At 45.2% G+C, this 17,173-nt stretch overlaps 2 protein-coding genes across 6 annotated transcripts; one reads left to right on the forward strand and one right to left on the reverse strand.

The window, feature by feature from the left end:
• The first annotated feature begins 729 nt into the window (after positions 1-729).
• On the forward strand, positions 730-8,052 carry LOC120905608 (J domain-containing protein). 2 transcript variants are annotated; one of them, XM_040316558.1, is made up of 4 exons: positions 730-1,201; positions 1,315-1,862; positions 3,404-3,505; positions 4,927-8,052. In XM_040316558.1, exons 2-4 carry the CDS (start codon positions 1,776-1,778, stop codon positions 5,296-5,298), a joined length of 561 nt encoding a protein of 186 aa, XP_040172492.1. In that variant the 5' UTR covers positions 730-1,201; positions 1,315-1,775; the 3' UTR covers positions 5,299-8,052. The 2 variants fall into 2 exon arrangements, with proteins under 2 accessions (XP_040172492.1, XP_040172493.1); XM_040316559.1 differs by having other exon boundaries at positions 730-1,160.
• A 1,161-nt stretch (positions 8,053-9,213) lies between these two features.
• On the reverse strand, positions 9,214-15,940 carry LOC120905606 (prolyl 4-hydroxylase subunit alpha-1-like). 4 transcript variants are annotated; one of them, XM_040316554.1, is made up of 7 exons: positions 15,301-15,937; positions 14,276-14,505; positions 13,708-14,195; positions 13,469-13,641; positions 10,517-11,068; positions 10,262-10,427; positions 9,214-10,187 (listed from the first exon to the last, which is right to left on the reverse strand). In XM_040316554.1, exons 2-7 carry the CDS (start codon positions 14,479-14,481, stop codon positions 10,102-10,104), a joined length of 1,671 nt encoding a protein of 556 aa, XP_040172488.1. In that variant the 5' UTR covers positions 14,482-14,505; positions 15,301-15,937; the 3' UTR covers positions 9,214-10,101. The 4 variants fall into 4 exon arrangements, with proteins under 4 accessions (XP_040172488.1, XP_040172491.1, XP_040172490.1 ...); XM_040316556.1 differs by having other exon boundaries at positions 10,102-10,187; positions 10,517-11,065; positions 15,301-15,940; XM_040316555.1 differs by lacking the exon at positions 15,301-15,937 and adding an exon at positions 14,618-14,745 and having other exon boundaries at positions 10,102-10,187.
• Positions 15,941-17,173: the final 1,233 nt, after the last annotated feature.

Here is a 17,173-nt window from a genome sequence, read left to right on the forward strand (position 1 = left end):
AATAGTTGTATCAGCTCTTATAAATCTATAAATCTATTGATCAAATGGATCTTTTTTGAAAATCGCTGTTCTAGAACTATTGAGAAGTAAACAAGGGACCATCTCTTAGAGATCTTCGGAATATTTAGTATTTAGTAAACGAGCATCCTGTAGGGTAAAGTTCTATGACTTATTGCACCCTAAAACAGTTATCCATTCTCTGAAATGTACACATAATTCTGAAAATTGATCTTCAAGAAACATAAAATTTGCCTCGGACGTGCCGATACGCTGCTCCAGTTATACGTCTTTACCAGTTATTTGCATCTCTGCGTATCTGATAATCGTCAACTCAAACAACAACTCAAACCCAACAAAGCAGTTCGTAGTCGTTACAGGGCTGTTACTGTTACCTGCTCAAACTTTTTGCATACCTGCTCCAGCCATCTAACATCTATGCTCGTTACCCAAGTCCAGTACTCGGAAAGGGTGAAGGGTAAGGAGGGGGAGGGGGGGATGACTGGAAATGCAAACGATCCCGAAGCTAGGTCCACGGGAATCGGTATCCGCACCAGCCTTGTCCGAGGACTGTTGTGGTTCGCTCTCGCGCTCTCACAAAAGTTCGACTCACTCAAGCACGGGCACTGCGCTCTCCCGCTGTGGCTCGCTATCACGCGGCAAACTAATACGGGCGCTCTCGTATCTCGCAGAGATCTTGGGCAGCAGCACCCAAAACGGGCTCCGGCCAGTGCGAGCCCCGGTACACTGATGCGTGGATGCTCTGCCGTGTCGGGCTTTCAGTGGTTGATCAGGCACGCTTGCGAGAGGTCGCTTCGAGAGGTTCCGTGCACAAGCGTGTTACGACGCAGCAGCAAAACCAATCACACGCCTCCGCCCCCCGCCCCACACGAGACTACTCACTACGGTTGCGTACGGTCACACGTCTAACACAAATTGCCCGCATCGACGCTGCCAGTTCGCATTGGACGGCACGGCAAAACAGACCGACACACAAACGGCAAAAACAGACAGCCAGGTCAAAGTGTCAAGGCTGAAGATAAGCCTGCCGAGGGCAAGTGTTGATCTCGCGTCGTTGAAGCTGTGCGGCTCGGTGTGTGAGAGGGTTCTTTCCAGCTTCCCAGCGTCAGGTGAATAATTGTGTGATTCCCCTTGCAACTGAGGTACGTCACATCGTGCAAATATTCTGTTCAGGTTCGACGAGGTAAACAACAGCAGCAGTACACATCATAAACTCGTCCAGACCTTATTAAACGTGTGTGTTTGTGTGTGTGTGTGTGTGTGTGTGTGTGTGTCTTTGTGATTGTCCCGTTTCAGTGTGCGGTGTCGTATTGGAATTTCGGCCAGCGGACGTCAATCAAAATCACACCGAACAACAACAACAACAACAACAACAGAAACAACAACGCCACAAAAACCCGTTCCAGTGCACGATCGGGCATTCACAAGCACACAGCGCGCGAAAAAGGGAAAGTCGCCCGCAATTGTTTTTCGGAGTGTACCTGTGTCCGTGCGTGTGTGCATGTGTAGGGCAAGGTCGCCGACGGCACAGCTGAGACGGGTGGCCCAGTAGCAGACAAAAACGCGCGCGGGTAAAACCAGGCCCAAGGTGTTTCTGGCCAGCGAGCGGTTGAAGGTGATTGGAATCGCGCGGGAAACCCCCCCCCACCCCCCCCGGAGAGGCCAGACAACAATCAAAACCGCCACTTCGCGAGCACACCACACCAGTGGAGCTAGTAGCAGCGCTTGCAGTAGAGACTTACAGCAGTCCGAGCACGATGAGCGGTGTCGACGACATTCTGACGTACAAGCGAGACTCCAAGGAGGATCTGTACGCGCTGCTAAACTGCAGCGAAACGTCCACGGTACGTATCAGCATGCGGGGTTCATTAATTCTCGGGGCTTCAATTGGTGGCGTGAGATCAGTCAGCTGTGAGCTGCAGAAGGAGGCGAAGCAAACGTAACGCACAGAAGTGCAGGAGAAAGGGACGTGTCATTTGGACGCGAAATTTATTACCTAGAGTGCCGTACCGACGAAAGCATTTCCTTAATAATATTTGCTTTCCAATCTCCCGTGCCACTCTCCCGCCAACCGAGCAAACGAAAGCAAAAAATGCACACTTGACAAGTGGACATTTTTTCACTCCTTTCCTCCCCTTTCTTTAGTCCCCTTCGGACACTACTCTAGAAAAAAACATACTGCACGGAAAATGCATCGAAATTCTCAACAGTGGGACCCTGGGAAAATTCTGCACCACGCACACACACAACTGTCCATTTGCCCCGAAACGACTGCATCTCCGGGTATGCACATCGCGCTGTGTTTCGCTGTCGTTTGGAGAGAGTGTGCTGCATCTCCCCCCTCCTACCCCCTTCCCCTTCACGTCTGCGGGCAACCCTGCACCATCCTACCCACCGACACATCTGTTTCTGCGCATTGTATATAATTATTTGTTGCATTCCCGGAGCAGGAGCAATGGCAGAAAGCAGCAGGGACAGAGAAGCTACCGCGTCGTTCCTTTGTTGCAGCCGAGATTGTTAAGGCTGGCCATGTTTGCAGCCTTTTGCTGTGGGTCGCTTTCCCAATGCGCGCCACCATCTTACCGTGTGCTGTTTTTCTCATGAGTTTATTGTTGCTGCTGCTGTTGTTGTTATTGTTGTTGATGTTACTTTAAATAATCCCGCGTCCCATCGGGGCGCACCACGTCTCCAAAAACCGGGGGACCTGGGCGCAATGAACCTGCCCGTCGTTTTCACTCACGGGTCGCGCAGGGATAAATAAGCTTCAGCGCCGCGGCCGGAACTAGGTTACAGCGCGGGCAGGCAATGTGCGGGCGAGTGTGACGAAGGGCGAGGGTAAGAAAACTCAGCAGAAGAGAAACGTAGGGTTGAAGTGTATGTGTGAGTGTGTTTGTGTGCATGTATGTATGTACAACTGGTACATTATTTATGAGCCGTGGCAGCACACGACTGCAGGTCCTTGGGATATTTCCATCCCGAAAGCAGGCGAGGGTTGGGCGTGAATGAATGAATGTGCGGGTGATGCAGCTGGTGGAGGAAGGATGGGGTGAGGAGCGAAAAACTGAGCATAGTTAAATGCCACCGATGCACATGATGCACACCGATGATGACGATGATGAGGTGATGAAGAGCTGGCAACGGTTTTTTATCCTCGCCACCTGAGGCACCGTTTTGGTCCCAAGGTTTCTAGAGATATTGCAACGTTCTTTTTTTTTTTTTTGGTTTTGTGTTGTTTGTCTCCCTTCATCTGCTCTCATTTCTTTCTCGCTCTTTCGCTTTCTCAAGCCCCGAGCAGAAACGATGTCATTAACGTATCCGATATGTTACTTCTTATTTCTGCTTCATGTCTCTTTCCTTTGCTCTCTCTCTCTCTCTTTCTCGACAGGTGGACCAAATCCAGGCCGAGTTTAAAATACTCGCCTTACAGTATCACCCGGACAAGAACGATGGTGACAAGGAGTCCGAGGCCAAGTTTCAGCAGTTAAAGGTAAGGGATAATGATGATAAGCATAATGACGAAGATGATAAGCATTTGTGAAGCATTTTCTCCATTTCCTTCCGCTTTTTAACGCTCTGCACCAGCGATGTCAAACTCATTTGATCCCGCGGGCCATAATGCTACTCAAAATAGTAGCACGGGCCGCAGCCTAGTTTTCGTATGATATTATATGATACAAAAATCAGAACGTTAGCAGTTCTTTTCACTTCAGGTCTCTAATATTTCCATCATTTGCATAGTTTTGTGTCAACTAACAAGATTTAGTACGCAAAAATAATGGCAAAAACTGGTTTATCTAATACAGAATAGTACATGTTATGTTGATATTGGTGTCACTTTGATTTTCAATTTTTTTTAGCAGGTATTGGTTGTAAAAAGCATTTACGTACGTTAGAAACATTAAACTCTTTCTTTTGATGCTGTCGAAGGTCCATAAATTACTACAGGTCGGTTCGTGCAGTCCAGTATAGCCTTAGACAAATCTTCATTTGACAGTCGTCGAGGAGAGCAAAGTATTATACAAGTCCATAGTAACCGTTACTCCCTTCCGGCCAATTTCCATTGAAATTATTATTCATTATGGCGACCAAATCAGAGTCATAAGCTCCCCTGTGGTTTATCTTATTGCATTCGGCTTGGTAGGCTGCCTCATGGTAAACTTGAGATCATTTGTAATATCCTATCAAAAGTAGCACGTGTTTGTGCTGACATCTGATTGCATCTGATTTCGAAACGATTTGCAGAAGTAAAATGTTCTAAGTTGTAAGCATTGCTAAAGAGGGGTTTTACCTTTTCCAAAACAATATGTTTGTTAATTTTTCCAAGACATTTTTTTACAGACATTGCTTTTTCGTCTCCAAATATTTTTATTGATTGCTCAAAAATAAAAAATTAATAATAATGTTCCAAAACCACATACAGATGGGTAAGATACTTCCGGACATTCACGATTTTGTATGAGTTTGAAGCCTAAACGGGAATTGTTTCCTTAAAGAATTGTTCAAGAAATATTAGTTACTAACAAATGTATTCACCGGAAAAGGTATAACAGAATTTTCAGTGATTTTTTACCATTTTTCATCGAAATAAACATTTTTGGGTTTTTTTTTCTATAACTTGAGTTTTATGGCGATGCATACTAGCCTGAGAACTAGTAGAGAAACCTGCGAAGTTAAAAATCACTTTATATTTCAGGTGTAATGAATTGATGGACATGCATAAATAACAGGTGTACCATAAATTTAGACTCAAGCGGTCGCGGGCCACACCGAAAGACTTCCGCCAACAGTTAGACAACTCTGCTCTACACCGTCTTCATCCACAGTCGCTTCTGTTTCTATTTCCGCTCCTGCTCGCCTCACCATAAACGGAAATGAAATTTAATGCTTTTGTTTTTCTCCCTGCAACAGGAGGCGAAGGAGATCCTGTGCGATCCGGAGAAGCGGGCGAGCTACGACAAGTGGCGCAACAGCGGCATCCAGATCAGCTACAAGAACTGGCTCGGCATGAAGGAGCACGTCCAGCAGAGCATGCACTGGGCGATCCCGAAAACGAAGGACCGGATGCTGCCGGAGGGCGGCACGGCGGCCGGCAGCACCGGGGCTGGCGCCGCGACCGGCTCTGGCGCAGTCGGATCCGGGCTGAGCGCGGCCCAGCCCAACCCGGCCCATCGGCGCGCGTCCGAGGGTGGTGCCGCCCTGTACTATGGCGGGCGCAAGGGTGAGTGGGGCTCGGAGAACTCGAGCGAAGTCGTGAGCAAGTTCCGCAACTACGAGATCTAAGCTAATGGTGGGAGGGAGGAAGAGCGGGACGTTTTTGTGGGTGTGTGGGTAAATGTGTATATGTGTGCCCATTGATACTGGTGCATGTGTGTGTGTATGTGTGTGTGTGCGTTGGGCGAGGTAGGTGGGCTATTGTCTTTTAAGAGTCCTTGACATCCTTGACAGCTTACGGAGATACCACAGGAGTGACGGACATGAATCTTCCTGTAGTAAGAAACCGTGAACCCTAGAACGGCACACACACGCCCACATAAACACATAAAGTATCATATCCACCTCTGCTGTTACCTCAAACAGCACCACCCTGCCCAGCAGCATGGGATGCGAATTTAATGAACTCACGGTTGAATTGATAATTGGAGCAGATACGTTACCCAGGCAGCACAGCCGTTGTCTGACCGCCAGAGGATATGTTTGCGTGTGGGATGGGTGTGTGTGTGTGTGCTTATTTTGTGCTACTAGAGAGGGGGTAACCTTTTGTGCTGGCGTGAGTTTATACTTTCATCTTCCATTTCGTCCCGACTCTCATCTTCGCCCTTTTCAACCTCAGCCACGCTTTTTCACATGCTCCAATTGCGCCCTGTAAATGGTGTGGTGGATTCATGCTATTGTAATGGGGATGATGAGAATGGACAAAAGCGGTAGGTAGGTTAGTGGAGGATCTCTCTCTATTCTATTCTCTCTCTCACTCACACACAAAAACACACACTTACGCTAGGATTGATTAAAGCCGTATTTAACCGGCTAACGATAAATTAAAATTGATCGATTTTTCTGCGCCTGAAAGGAAGCAACCGAACAGGAACAAACGAGCCGACACTATGGAATACACATACACACACACATACGCTCGCAGTGTGTTGAATGAATTGAATAATTAAATGATTTGCAAATGATGAGTGCCCAGGCAGGAGCGGGCAACGATGACATTACAATTAAAATAGAGAAGAGGCAAAATCAACACAAGAAAATTACAAAAAAAAGTATTGCATAACAGTGTACATGTGTAAGAGCATGCTGGCTAAAAACCCATTAGTGTGTTTTGGTCCTTTGCTTTCTTCCATGCAGCCGTTTCCCTGAGTAAAAAGAAGGAAAAAAAGAAAATGATAAATAAAAAAACCTTTTACCTGGCCCCGAACTCTTCCCACCGTTACGTGTGCGCTCACCTTCCCGCTGATGTGCTCCTGTGTTTCTAATTGATGTGTTATAGTCGTTAATTGTTGATGTTGATGCACACATATATGAAGCAACAGCAAAAAAGAAAAAAAAACACAACAAGAAGTTAAGAAAAACGAGGAATCGCAAAAGGTGAACGTCCTAGCGACACAATGATATGCAACTGCGCTAGGAAGAGGCAAACAGGGCGACTTTGAGAACTATTCAAAAAAAGAAAAGCAAAAGAAAACAAACAGTGATAGACACATTCGAGAAAGCACACGAAGAAAGTGAATCGGAAAACCCAACACGAGGCAGATAAGAACGAATGCCTAACTGTGCAACTCGGTTATGATAATGATGTAAGACGACAAAACGATACGACACAAGAGTAATGATTTCCATATGACGACGTGCGACGTGTTCGATCCCAAAATAACGTGGACAAAAAAAATATAATAAAAGAAAGCAAACAAGAACCGAACACAACAGAGGAAAAGTGTGACTTGAGAGAGGAGGGAAAACAGGGAAACAACATTGAGGAGGAGTTAGTACTAGTAGTTAAAACACGGTGCCACAAGTAATCAGATCAAATCAGATGCGCTAACTCTTTGCTGCTCTCTACAAAATAAATTAACGTACACGTATATACATATATAAAATATATCAATATATTTTATAGCGATGCGATATTGAATGCAATCTTGCAAAATGGAACTTAATCTTCTAAAACGTACACATACGCACATACGCAAGACAAACACAAGCAACCGATACGCAATAATAGATTGCAGCAACAGAAACCCAATGAAAGCAGAAGGCATATTTTTGTTACCTACTATACTATACTATATATAACTACTTGATATGGCACACTTTACCACGTAAGGCACAAAACTGTGTGACGCAATGTATTTAAAACTATTTAAACAATCAAGCTGTGTAGATGATAATATACATACCTATCTATATACAAGTATTATATTTGATGTTAAACGATGTAAATCATGGGTGAAAGGAAGACTCTCTGGCACTGTCTTCGCTGCCCTCCCTTTCCCCCACAATCACAAGCGTTTCTGACCTGTCAGTAGAGATGTTTAATCCGAGACACAGTCACAACTGTTTTAGTCCGTAAGAAAGTACCTTTTCACCTTGAGTGTACGTTCTATCCAGCGCATAGCTGCTGTTCATGACTATTGAAGGAAAGAAGAGAGATAAGCAAAAACAAAAACAAAATAAAAAAGATGCAAAGTATTTATTACAAAAAATTAAAATGTTTAATACAAACAGCAGAAGAGAGAATATAAAGCATACACATACAAGTAAAATTTGATGAACTTAAAGTTTAATACCCAAAATGAATGTGATGAATGCCAAGTAAGGACCCTGTCCTTTTTAGCGCTGGAATGAACAAAAAACATTTGACTTGACTGCATTCGGAATCGACCTTTATAGACAATTTGGAGATCCCTTTTATACCCGTTGGCAACCATACAAAAATAAGTAAAAAAGAAAAAAAAAGTTTAATGTTAGTTTCTACACTATTTTCTGTACTGAGAGGTATGGCGTTAAAATTGCACGCTAATGAAAAAAAAAAAATGAACAAACGAACAAGTAATACCAGATAAAAGACAAATCAAAAAGTGTTGAATCCAACAGGAGATAATCCATGCCAAGCTAAACAAGAAAGTGCGCAGCTCCCAGGGGGCGGTCAAACTGTCAGGAAATTCTTACAAACTTGCACACTTATTGCAAACACATGATTCACTATACTGGCTCATTCTCGCATCACTAAAAAACACAATAAAAAAAAACCGTCGACAAACTTTTGAAGGCTCTATTTTTTGGACAATTTATGGCAGAATGTAAAACAAATAAATCCTACAAACACTTCAACTAGGAGATGGAAACGTGTAAAACCCCACCCCAACTTACAGGACCGTATTGCCAAATACGTATTGTGATTTTATGTTGCCTCTTTATCCCTTTCCCACCCCATGCTGTATTCTAAACATCAACATTTTTCATGGGGCACATTATTCTGCTTAAAGAGAAAAGGATAAAAAAGAGATGAAGAGAGATAGAGACATTTAACGGAAAAAGCGAAGCATATTTATTTACAAGACACCTACAGTGGAAAACCAAAACTTAGTAAAGCGTATAAAGTGTGAAAAAAGCGTATAAAGTGTAGCCCTTCAACCGAGAAGCACTGTACCAACAAGGAACAAACACGAAAATATAGAAAGAAGAAGAAACACAGACATAAATTAGACATAAATTATGTTCAAGCAGCTGGATTGATTTGTGTGAGGATGAAATGATGTTTGATGAAACTATACAGAATGCAACCGAACACAGATGCGCTAGCAAGCCTTTACAATTTCCGCAATCTTCCTCAAAGCATGGGTTAGTAATAGACAAATGTCTTTAGTGGCACACACACGAGAGAAAACCTTAAATATAGAAAAACTACAAACCAAAACAAACAAACAAACATTAACAAGCAGCCACAATTATATGAAAAAAAGGCAACAAAATGGATGTATAATGTTGGTGTGTCAAAATGTGATCCCTAGCAATCTGAGCACCCCACCAAGGCTCCCGCTCTCTATCTCTCTACCCCGTTATGAGCGTAATAATCATTCCCGTGGAAACAAAACCATTAACTCGTTTTTATTGCCTGGCTGTGCTTGATCGTTCAAACACCTGCATTGAGAAAAAAGGACCGAATTTTACTGTGTAAATCTGTAAGTCTTGCAGTATGCTAGTTTTACGTAAAAATTATTTTTATTTCACAATTTTAGTATGGCAATTTAGTTGTTGTTGGCTGTACGTTCCTTTTTGCATGTCACTTCCGTTTCACATCAGCAACCATTGAGACGCTTAGCAGAGCGTGCGGCCAGCATTTTCCTTCCGCCATTGACCAACTATACAAGCCGCTTGCTAATCTTTAGCTCATGGTTTGCAAAATCGTCCATCGTCCTCGGTGGCAGAAGGCGCCGCTGACGGGCTCTGATGGACTTAAGTAATTTCAACTTTTTCTTTTCCATTTTGGTGTTGTCGTCTTAAGATGATGATGAATGATTTTTTCCGCTCTCTTCTTCAATTGATTCCTAATGATGGATGGTGTGCGAAGGTAAGTAAGAGGAACAAAACGTTGCGCTATATAAAACGATAACTTAATCGTAGGTTCGTGAGTAAAATCATTAACTACTATTTAAAAAAAGGGGTTAGTGCGTATGTCCCTTTCTACAGGAACAAGTTGGAAGGAGTTGGCAAGAAGTTGTGAGAAGTTTCATAGCGTTTCCATGTCGGAAACCTTCTTGCTGAAATGCATCTAATTTTCTGTCTGCTGTTAATTGAACCAAAAAAAATCTAGACTATGTATGGCGTCAGCCTATTGCTCTGGCCGGCTGCTAATGGCGTCGGTCCCAATTTCGCCCTCTTAACCTGTAATACAACGGTAATAAGCCGATTCTAGGCTCGAGCTAACTATCCTAAAGTTTAAAAACTAAATTTCCTAAAAAACTGGTTACATGGAGAAACTAAACGCTATGGCAGATTCAATTTGGTTTCGGGTCATGGTGTATCGTATCGCTTTCACATATCGGGCGGCTCGCGTGCGACACTTGCTCTCTCCGGCCGCTATCAGAACTCTTCCGCCGAGTGGTCCAGCTGCAGCCCGCACGGTCGACGGAACTCCTGCCCACGCTCGTGGATCCACTTGTTCGACACTGCAAATTTGGAGATTTGGTTAATAGAGGCCCCCTTTGGTGCTGGCGTAGCATCCAGACGACCCCATCCTTACCCCACTTGGTGCCGGTCAGCACCGGGCAGGCGGCATGCCGCGTCGCGTAGTCACCCCGGCCCGAAGCGTGCAGGTTGAACCAGAAGGCGGCCGTCCCTTTGCGGGGCCACAGGGCAAGATGCAGCGAGGGAAAAACGGTGGCGCCACCCTGCGTTACGTCGCTCATCTAAACCGCGCGGGAGGAAATAAAATCATTTAACATGCATCCTGTTGGAAGATGAAAGACAATGACACGCCTCGCTATGTCTCACTCACATAGAACAGCACGGTTGCGATGCGGTTGCCCGTGCCGAGGCTCTTGAACGCGTTTCGCTCCTCGCGGCGGGCAAAATCAAAGTGCGGCTCGTAATGGCCCCCGATGCCGTAGTTTACTACCTGCAGCTCCTCGGCCGTTTCCATCGTCAGCCCGGTCATGTCCTCGACCCGCTGGCTGATCGTGCGTATCATCTCGTCCTCCGCGTCCTTCAGCCAGGCCGACTTGCTGATGCGATAGTTGGCGAACTCGAGCTCGCCCGTCTTGTAGTTCTGCACCGTCGCCCGGCGGAACCGGGGCCGGGCGTACTGCTTGATGCGCTCGATCTCCCGGTCCGACATTACGTCGTGGTAGATGACGATGTACGGCCGCAGGTACACTTCCTCGAGCTTGAGCGGCCCGATGCGCAGGAACGGCGAGCTGTTGGTCGTGTACCGGCAGACCAGCTGCGAGCGTAGCTCGATCGGTGGCTGTTGCTCGCCCCGGCACAGCTGCTCGTACAGCTTGCGCTCGTTGGTGTCGTACACATGTGGTGTCGCCTCCTTCTGGATCTTCTGGAAGGAAAAGTAGTGTCAATGGGCAGTGATGCGCGGAATTAGATCGCCACGAAAAGTTTTTTTCCACCATTTGTCACGATTAGTACCTCAATCACAGTAAGCTAAGTCGTTTGTGAGTAAAGCAACTCATTCGAGAATAACATCCTGATGGATGATTTGACTCTCTGCAGCATCTAGCAATTCACAACCAGAGCAATACATTCATGAACTTTAAAACCCTACGGAAATCTTACTAAATGCTTAAGTGCTCTGAAGAAGATACGATTTTTTTTATGGAGAATATTTCCCATAGCGCTGCCGAAAATAATAATTGTGAACCTTTTTGCGTCTACACGAGACAAACCATATTCGAAACAAAACACACCAGTTGTACCCAACTATTGTTTAAAAACTGAACTTCTAAACGTTTAAAACCATGAAATAAAGCAAACACTATGCTCTCCTGGTGGAAGTAATATAAAAAAAACAATATCACAATACATGTAGACCTCGAGAAACGTGGTCTCGAAGATACGCGGGATTCCAAATGTTATAGTTCTTTGAGAAAATTGTACTAGTTTGACATATCAATTTACAAATGCAAAATAAATTCCCCTTTGGACGAATTTGTAAATATCCTCCAAAAAGCTACAAAGTAGTCATTTTCAGCCAGAATCATTAAAACAAATTAAAATCCTGGCCAAAAACCTATTTAGTGACTAAAACCTACCACTTCAGACAAATTTACACGAAAATTGGCTATGCAGTGACGAGTTTAATCCGTTCCAGTGACTCACTCATTATATGAGAAACTTGGGAGGATATTTTCCATATGATATGTACAAAAAGTGAAAGAATTGGTTCCAGGACCACAAATGTGCTGATAAAAAGACCATTATCAATGAAAATTTGTAAGAAAAAGTACAAGTAAGGTCATTTTGATAATTTATAAAGATTTCGATAGTTGGCATCAAATCTACAACATATATGCACACCACATAAGTAGTCATATGAAATTCCCACAAGTGGCAGCAATGGGTAGGGGACACTTTCGCGTTCATGCGCAAGTAGATTGAGAAAAAACACGCTGGAAAAACTCGTCAACATATACCAGACACGTGTGCCTCACACAGTTATACGACACTTTTCCTGCTGCTAATAATTTTATATCAAAAGATGCTGAGTATAGAGGTTCTTATTTGCGTGAGTTATAATCAAAATTTCAAACCTCATTGTTGTGCAGCGTATCAAGCTCGCCAGGCTCCGGTGGGCTGGCGATGTTGTACGCATGGAAACGAACGACCCAGCCCGTAAAATTTTTTTAGGCCGTCCACAAGGACAGAGGAGGCGTGGTAGGCTCAAATTGAGGTGGCAAGATGGCGTGGAGGCGTCCGCCATTAAGGCCGGGATAACGGACTGACAGACGAAGGTGCGAGACCGTGAGCGGTTTTGGACACTCCTGAGTAAGTATAATCAAAATTAAAAAAAAAAAAAAATGCTCAATATTTACCGACCGTGATCTTGATGTCAGATCACCTAATTGAGATTTTCGAGCACAAGAAACCGGGAAGTCCCTTAAACTGGAGCCTAAAACTTCCCTTAAACTGCACCAGTTTTAGGGAAAATACAAAAAGTCCTTTAAAATCATCTGTGATGCGGATTTTTCGTTGTTTTTCTAGATTCGCTCGGAAATTATGTTTCCTATAGTTATAATTGGTCATGGAGTCATTTTATACTTAAATAATGTTGATTTTTATAAAATAGCTTCACTCAAAATTAGCTTTTGCTTTTCATCAAAAATCGTGGCTATGAATGTATAAAGAGCTCGACGGCATCGTCCATCGATAAAAGAAAGTCTAATGTACGAATACAACGAATTTTGGCGCTTTCAAAACACTTGCTCACACACAAATCCACAACTTCAGGTGTATCGAGAACTAATCGAGCAGATATGGAAAAACAATTTCGAGTAAACGTCACTTGGGCAACTCTTAAAAAATGTTACTCCCGAACGTTACGATACGACAGATATTACTCGTTATGCGAGATTCGACACGTTAAGAGAGGCATTTCGTGAGTATTTAGATTTGCTCTTTATGCGAAAAACTCGTAACAAGGAGTATTCGTTATGGAACCCACTTATGAAACACGTTATGAAATATGTATAAAACTACCAAAAATACGGATCTCGAGACACGCGGTTTTCGGTCCGCATCTGTAGCGTATCTCGGGAACAACCTCTATACAAATTTTCAATACACTCGTCAAAAGAGTACATGCAATTTTTGTTGTCTCTGAAGATACGAATTCCGCGAAAAATATTTGCAAACCCCACGACTCTTTGAGTGTATGTTAAATAACAAGAATCTGCAATTCTTACATATTTCCCTATTCCCTAAACCAACGGGGCCTTCTTACCGTGGTCGTGTCAACCGGTACCTCCTCGCTACCGTCGTCACCGCGCAGTATCTTCTGCTGGGCCTCCTTCTGGAGCTCCTTCACGTAGTACGCCTTGTTGCTGACGGCCCGCTCGTGATCTGGCACCAGCTCCAGCAGCTCCTCTGTCATCGAGAGTGCAGTCTGTATGTTGCCTACAAAAGTGGGGGGAAAAGTTTCGTGAAAGCAGCATGTCAGTCAGCTCCGATGTCCAACATTACCCTGCTTGAACGTGGAGAACGCGAGGTACTCGAGCACATCCTCCTTGGTGGCGGTACGGTTCACCTCGCCCGTCAACCGGTCCATCGCTTCGCGCATCCACAGCACGGTGTGATAGTAGTCTCCGTTTAGGTAGCTCTGCCGTCCCAGCTCGAAACAGTCGCCCGCTGACAGCTCGGTACTGTACTGCACCCCGTTCAGCATGCCACGGGCGAGGCTGGCTGTGTCGAGGTTGTAGGTGTCCTGCAGGCGCATCAGCGCCACCGCCGCACCGTTCAGATCCTCGTCCGACGGGAACTTGAGCACGCTTCGGTAGGCGGTGACGTTCTCGAGAAACTCTTTCCCCACCTCGTACGTCATCAGGTTCTCCACGTACCGCCAGTCGGTGGTCAGCCGCTTGGTCAGCAGAAACGCATTGACCGGGTTCGACAGGTAGGCACTGACGTCCCTTGCCGCCTCCGCATGCTCGCGCCGGTACTCGTGCATTTTTCTGCCAAAAAAAAAATAGACATATGTGTTGTTAAACTAGGTTTTTGAAGATACCCTGTCCATACAGTTTCAACCACTTACTGCCGTAACTGCATCAGCTTTTCTTCCTGCGCTTGGACATAGTTGTCGAGATTGGTGATGAGTACGGCTTCCGTTTCCAGCAGTTCCTCCATGTCAGCCAATGCGGTAAATAGCTCACCGTCTACCGGTGGTTGCTGTAGCAGCAGCAGCAGGAAGACCGAAACACTGGTCAGCCAAACCGATGACATCTTGCCAAGTGGAGTCATTCTATTCACACTCTTTGCAGGGGACTGAAGAAGACACACAAAGAAGTAAAACATAGAACAAAGTTGAGTTAGAGTTGCACTGCACATTCTTCAGTGATGTTGTAGGTACGCTTGCGGAAAAAACTAATAGCGAAACCTCAGCACAGCTTCCGGAGTATTGGGCACACACGTCCTACGCTTTGCTCGGGCCACAGTTGCGTTGACATATGGTGTACAGCAATGCGCTGTCGAGCGTTGATCGTTGCCCTCTCGGTGCGGCGTGCGTACGTGTACTGGTTCGGGCCGTTCTCGCAACCGATCTTGCGCGTCTCTTGTGCGTCTGGAAGCCAACGCGGCTGCTCAGCTTGATAACGATCATAACACATTTCCAACGCTCGCCTGCCGGCTAGCGGGCATCGTCAGCCAACAGGAAGTGTCGACGTTGGCAGTACCGAAGCGTTCCCAAACGCCTTCGTTGTACGGGGAAGACGATCGGAATGGGCGATCTGTGGGTTGATAGTTTATCCTACATACATACAGCCCATCCGGAAGCTCTGTGGCCGGGAAGAGAGAACGGCCGGCCATATCATATGGTGAACACATTACCGCACACACGCACCGAGCGAACCCTAGTTTTGCTTTAAAGTTGCTTGCTGGACGGTTGATTGGCCGGGCTGGGGCCGGGTGGAGTGCGATGTATCATCGGTGCAGTTGATTGTTCGTGTGAGGAGTGACGCAGGAAGCGGGGGTATCGTTCGGATGTAGATCTGGCGTACGCAAGGGTGGCACGGGCTACCGAAAACAAAATGCAGGCAATGGCTATTGCATCGCGTTACTTACCCGGCTTTACTGTGTAACCACAGTGCTGTCTATCTTTCCCTGTTCCCTCTCTTCTGGCAGGGTTTGGTTCGTCAGCTTCCAAATAACACCAGACACACACACAGGTAGTAGGAGCGTTTTGCTCCACACAATGCGCAATGCAATCGCGCTACCGACCGCAACAACTAAAGGCATATACACGCTCTGCCGCAAGCTCCGCTGCTACCGTGACACACCGGCTCACACTACTCCGTCTCGAAATCGAAGAAACCGAACACGGCGAAAGCACACCAAATGTCACAAGAAGTGTGCGGGTGTGTTGTTGCCCTTTTTCTTGTCCGTCCCTTGCGTCCGCTACGCGCGCGGCGTTCTTTCGCGCAGCACTTCCCAGCGTGGTTCCGACCGAATGCGCTCGCTAGCGACGGCAACCGCGTACGTTCGCGCGCATATGTGTGTTGGTGGTGCACTGGTGATGATGTACTGTCTCCAGAGAATGTAACCCTTCCCTCCCTCCCTAACCCCTTTTTGTGAAAGTGCTGACACGCTGGCTGCTGTCGCGCGGGGGTGGGATTTCGGGAATCGGTTGAAGTTCTGCGTTCGCCGTGAAACACTATGGTCGCTACGGTCACGTAGCATCTGTCAAAGAAGCAACACAACTTCCAGCTCCGGCTTCTTTGTTGTTGTTGGCTGCACTATTTCTGCTCGCCATAGTTTCAATGCGAGCGAAAGAGAAGGAGAAAAAGAGAGTGATTGAGAAAGATAGAGAGAGAGAGAGGGAGGGAGAGAGATGTTTATTTGTGAGAGAAAAATCTTGCACTGCACTCAGCAGCATCTGCTGTCAGCTAGAATGAGAGCGAAGTGGTTGCGCATCGCATGAGAGCGAAAAGGATCGACAGCTAGCCCACAGAGAGTGAGAGTATTACGTTGAGGAGTGTGCTGCATTTTGTTGCTGTCGTTGTTAATGTTTGACAGTATACGGATCCCCCCCCTTGACCGCACTATGGGCCCACTATGTAAGAATCGCGTCTGCTGGAAAGTCATTTTAATTAAAAAGATACTTATATCTGCGACCAGCAAAGCGCTCATTAACTGATAAGCAACCGGGATTGCGCTGCAGGAACACTTCAATGACCTACACCGCAATCAATCATATGTTATCAAACTAATTTCATCGTGTTTAATAATGAGATTCTTGTTTGCATACTTTTTTAATCTTATTTATGCTTTGGCTTGAGATAAGGAAAACTTATTCTATCGATGACCAAGGTACACGGGAACGGTATCGATTTCACAATAAAACAGGGATAGATATGTTATGAATGCAAATGTTCCTCAAATTTGTCAATCGCCCAAAATGACAGCTTCAGAGTGATAAATAAGCCTGTTGGTTCAAAGACTCTAATAATAAATCTAAACAACAAAATGATTTCTTACAATTTGTGTATGAGTTAAGACTCGCCTCGAAAAGCAATGTCAGGAACATTCGTCGTTGTCTTTATAACTGACTCATACAGTGAGATATTTAATTGTACGGAAGCGGGCGTTGGTATGTTCAGTGTTGCTATTGAGCTTTCTTGTGTTTTGTTTACATCTTGTTCTGTACATGTGGATGTGGTTTTTAATTCTTAAATTTGTCGAATGTATCAAACAACCGTTTCGTAAGCATTTGTATGCTTAAATTACCTAAAATCATTATTTTTGCTTGAACTGTTTGTTTACGTACAGTAGAGAACGAATCAAATTTGCTGTCCAAGTGGTACGAAAATGACAGCTGAAAGAAGCAATAATATGCCTGAACAAAGCAACAACTCGCTCTCTTGTCGCCTGAACAAAACAACACGTCAATCAACGAACCGCCTTCAAATTTCACATCATGTGCTAAGTGGAAATAATA

This window comes from Anopheles arabiensis, chromosome X (assembly GCF_016920715.1).
Source record: "Anopheles arabiensis isolate DONGOLA chromosome X, AaraD3, whole genome shotgun sequence".
Lineage (NCBI taxonomy): Eukaryota > Metazoa > Arthropoda > Insecta > Diptera > Culicidae > Anopheles > Anopheles arabiensis.

Excerpts from the sequence above, each read along its gene's own strand:
- LOC120905608 (XM_040316558.1), top strand. The coding sequence starts at position 1,776 with ATGAGCGGTGTCGACGACATTCTGACGTACAAGCGAGACTCCAAGGAG. Across the intron at positions 1,863-3,403 it reads ACTGCAGCGAAACGTCCACG|GTGGACCAAATCCAGGCCGA; the intron begins GTACGTATCAGC and ends CTTTCTCGACAG. Across the intron at positions 3,506-4,926 it reads CCAAGTTTCAGCAGTTAAAG|GAGGCGAAGGAGATCCTGTG; the intron begins GTAAGGGATAAT and ends TCCCTGCAACAG.
- LOC120905606 (XM_040316554.1), bottom strand. The coding sequence starts at position 14,481 with ATGACTCCACTTGGCAAGATGTCATCGGTTTGGCTGACCAGTGTTTCG. Across the intron at positions 14,196-14,275 it reads AAGCTGATGCAGTTACGGCA|AAAAATGCACGAGTACCGGC; the intron begins GTAAGTGGTTGA and ends TTTTTTTGGCAG. Across the intron at positions 13,642-13,707 it reads GTTCTCCACGTTCAAGCAGG|GCAACATACAGACTGCACTC; the intron begins GTAATGTTGGAC and ends CCACTTTTGTAG.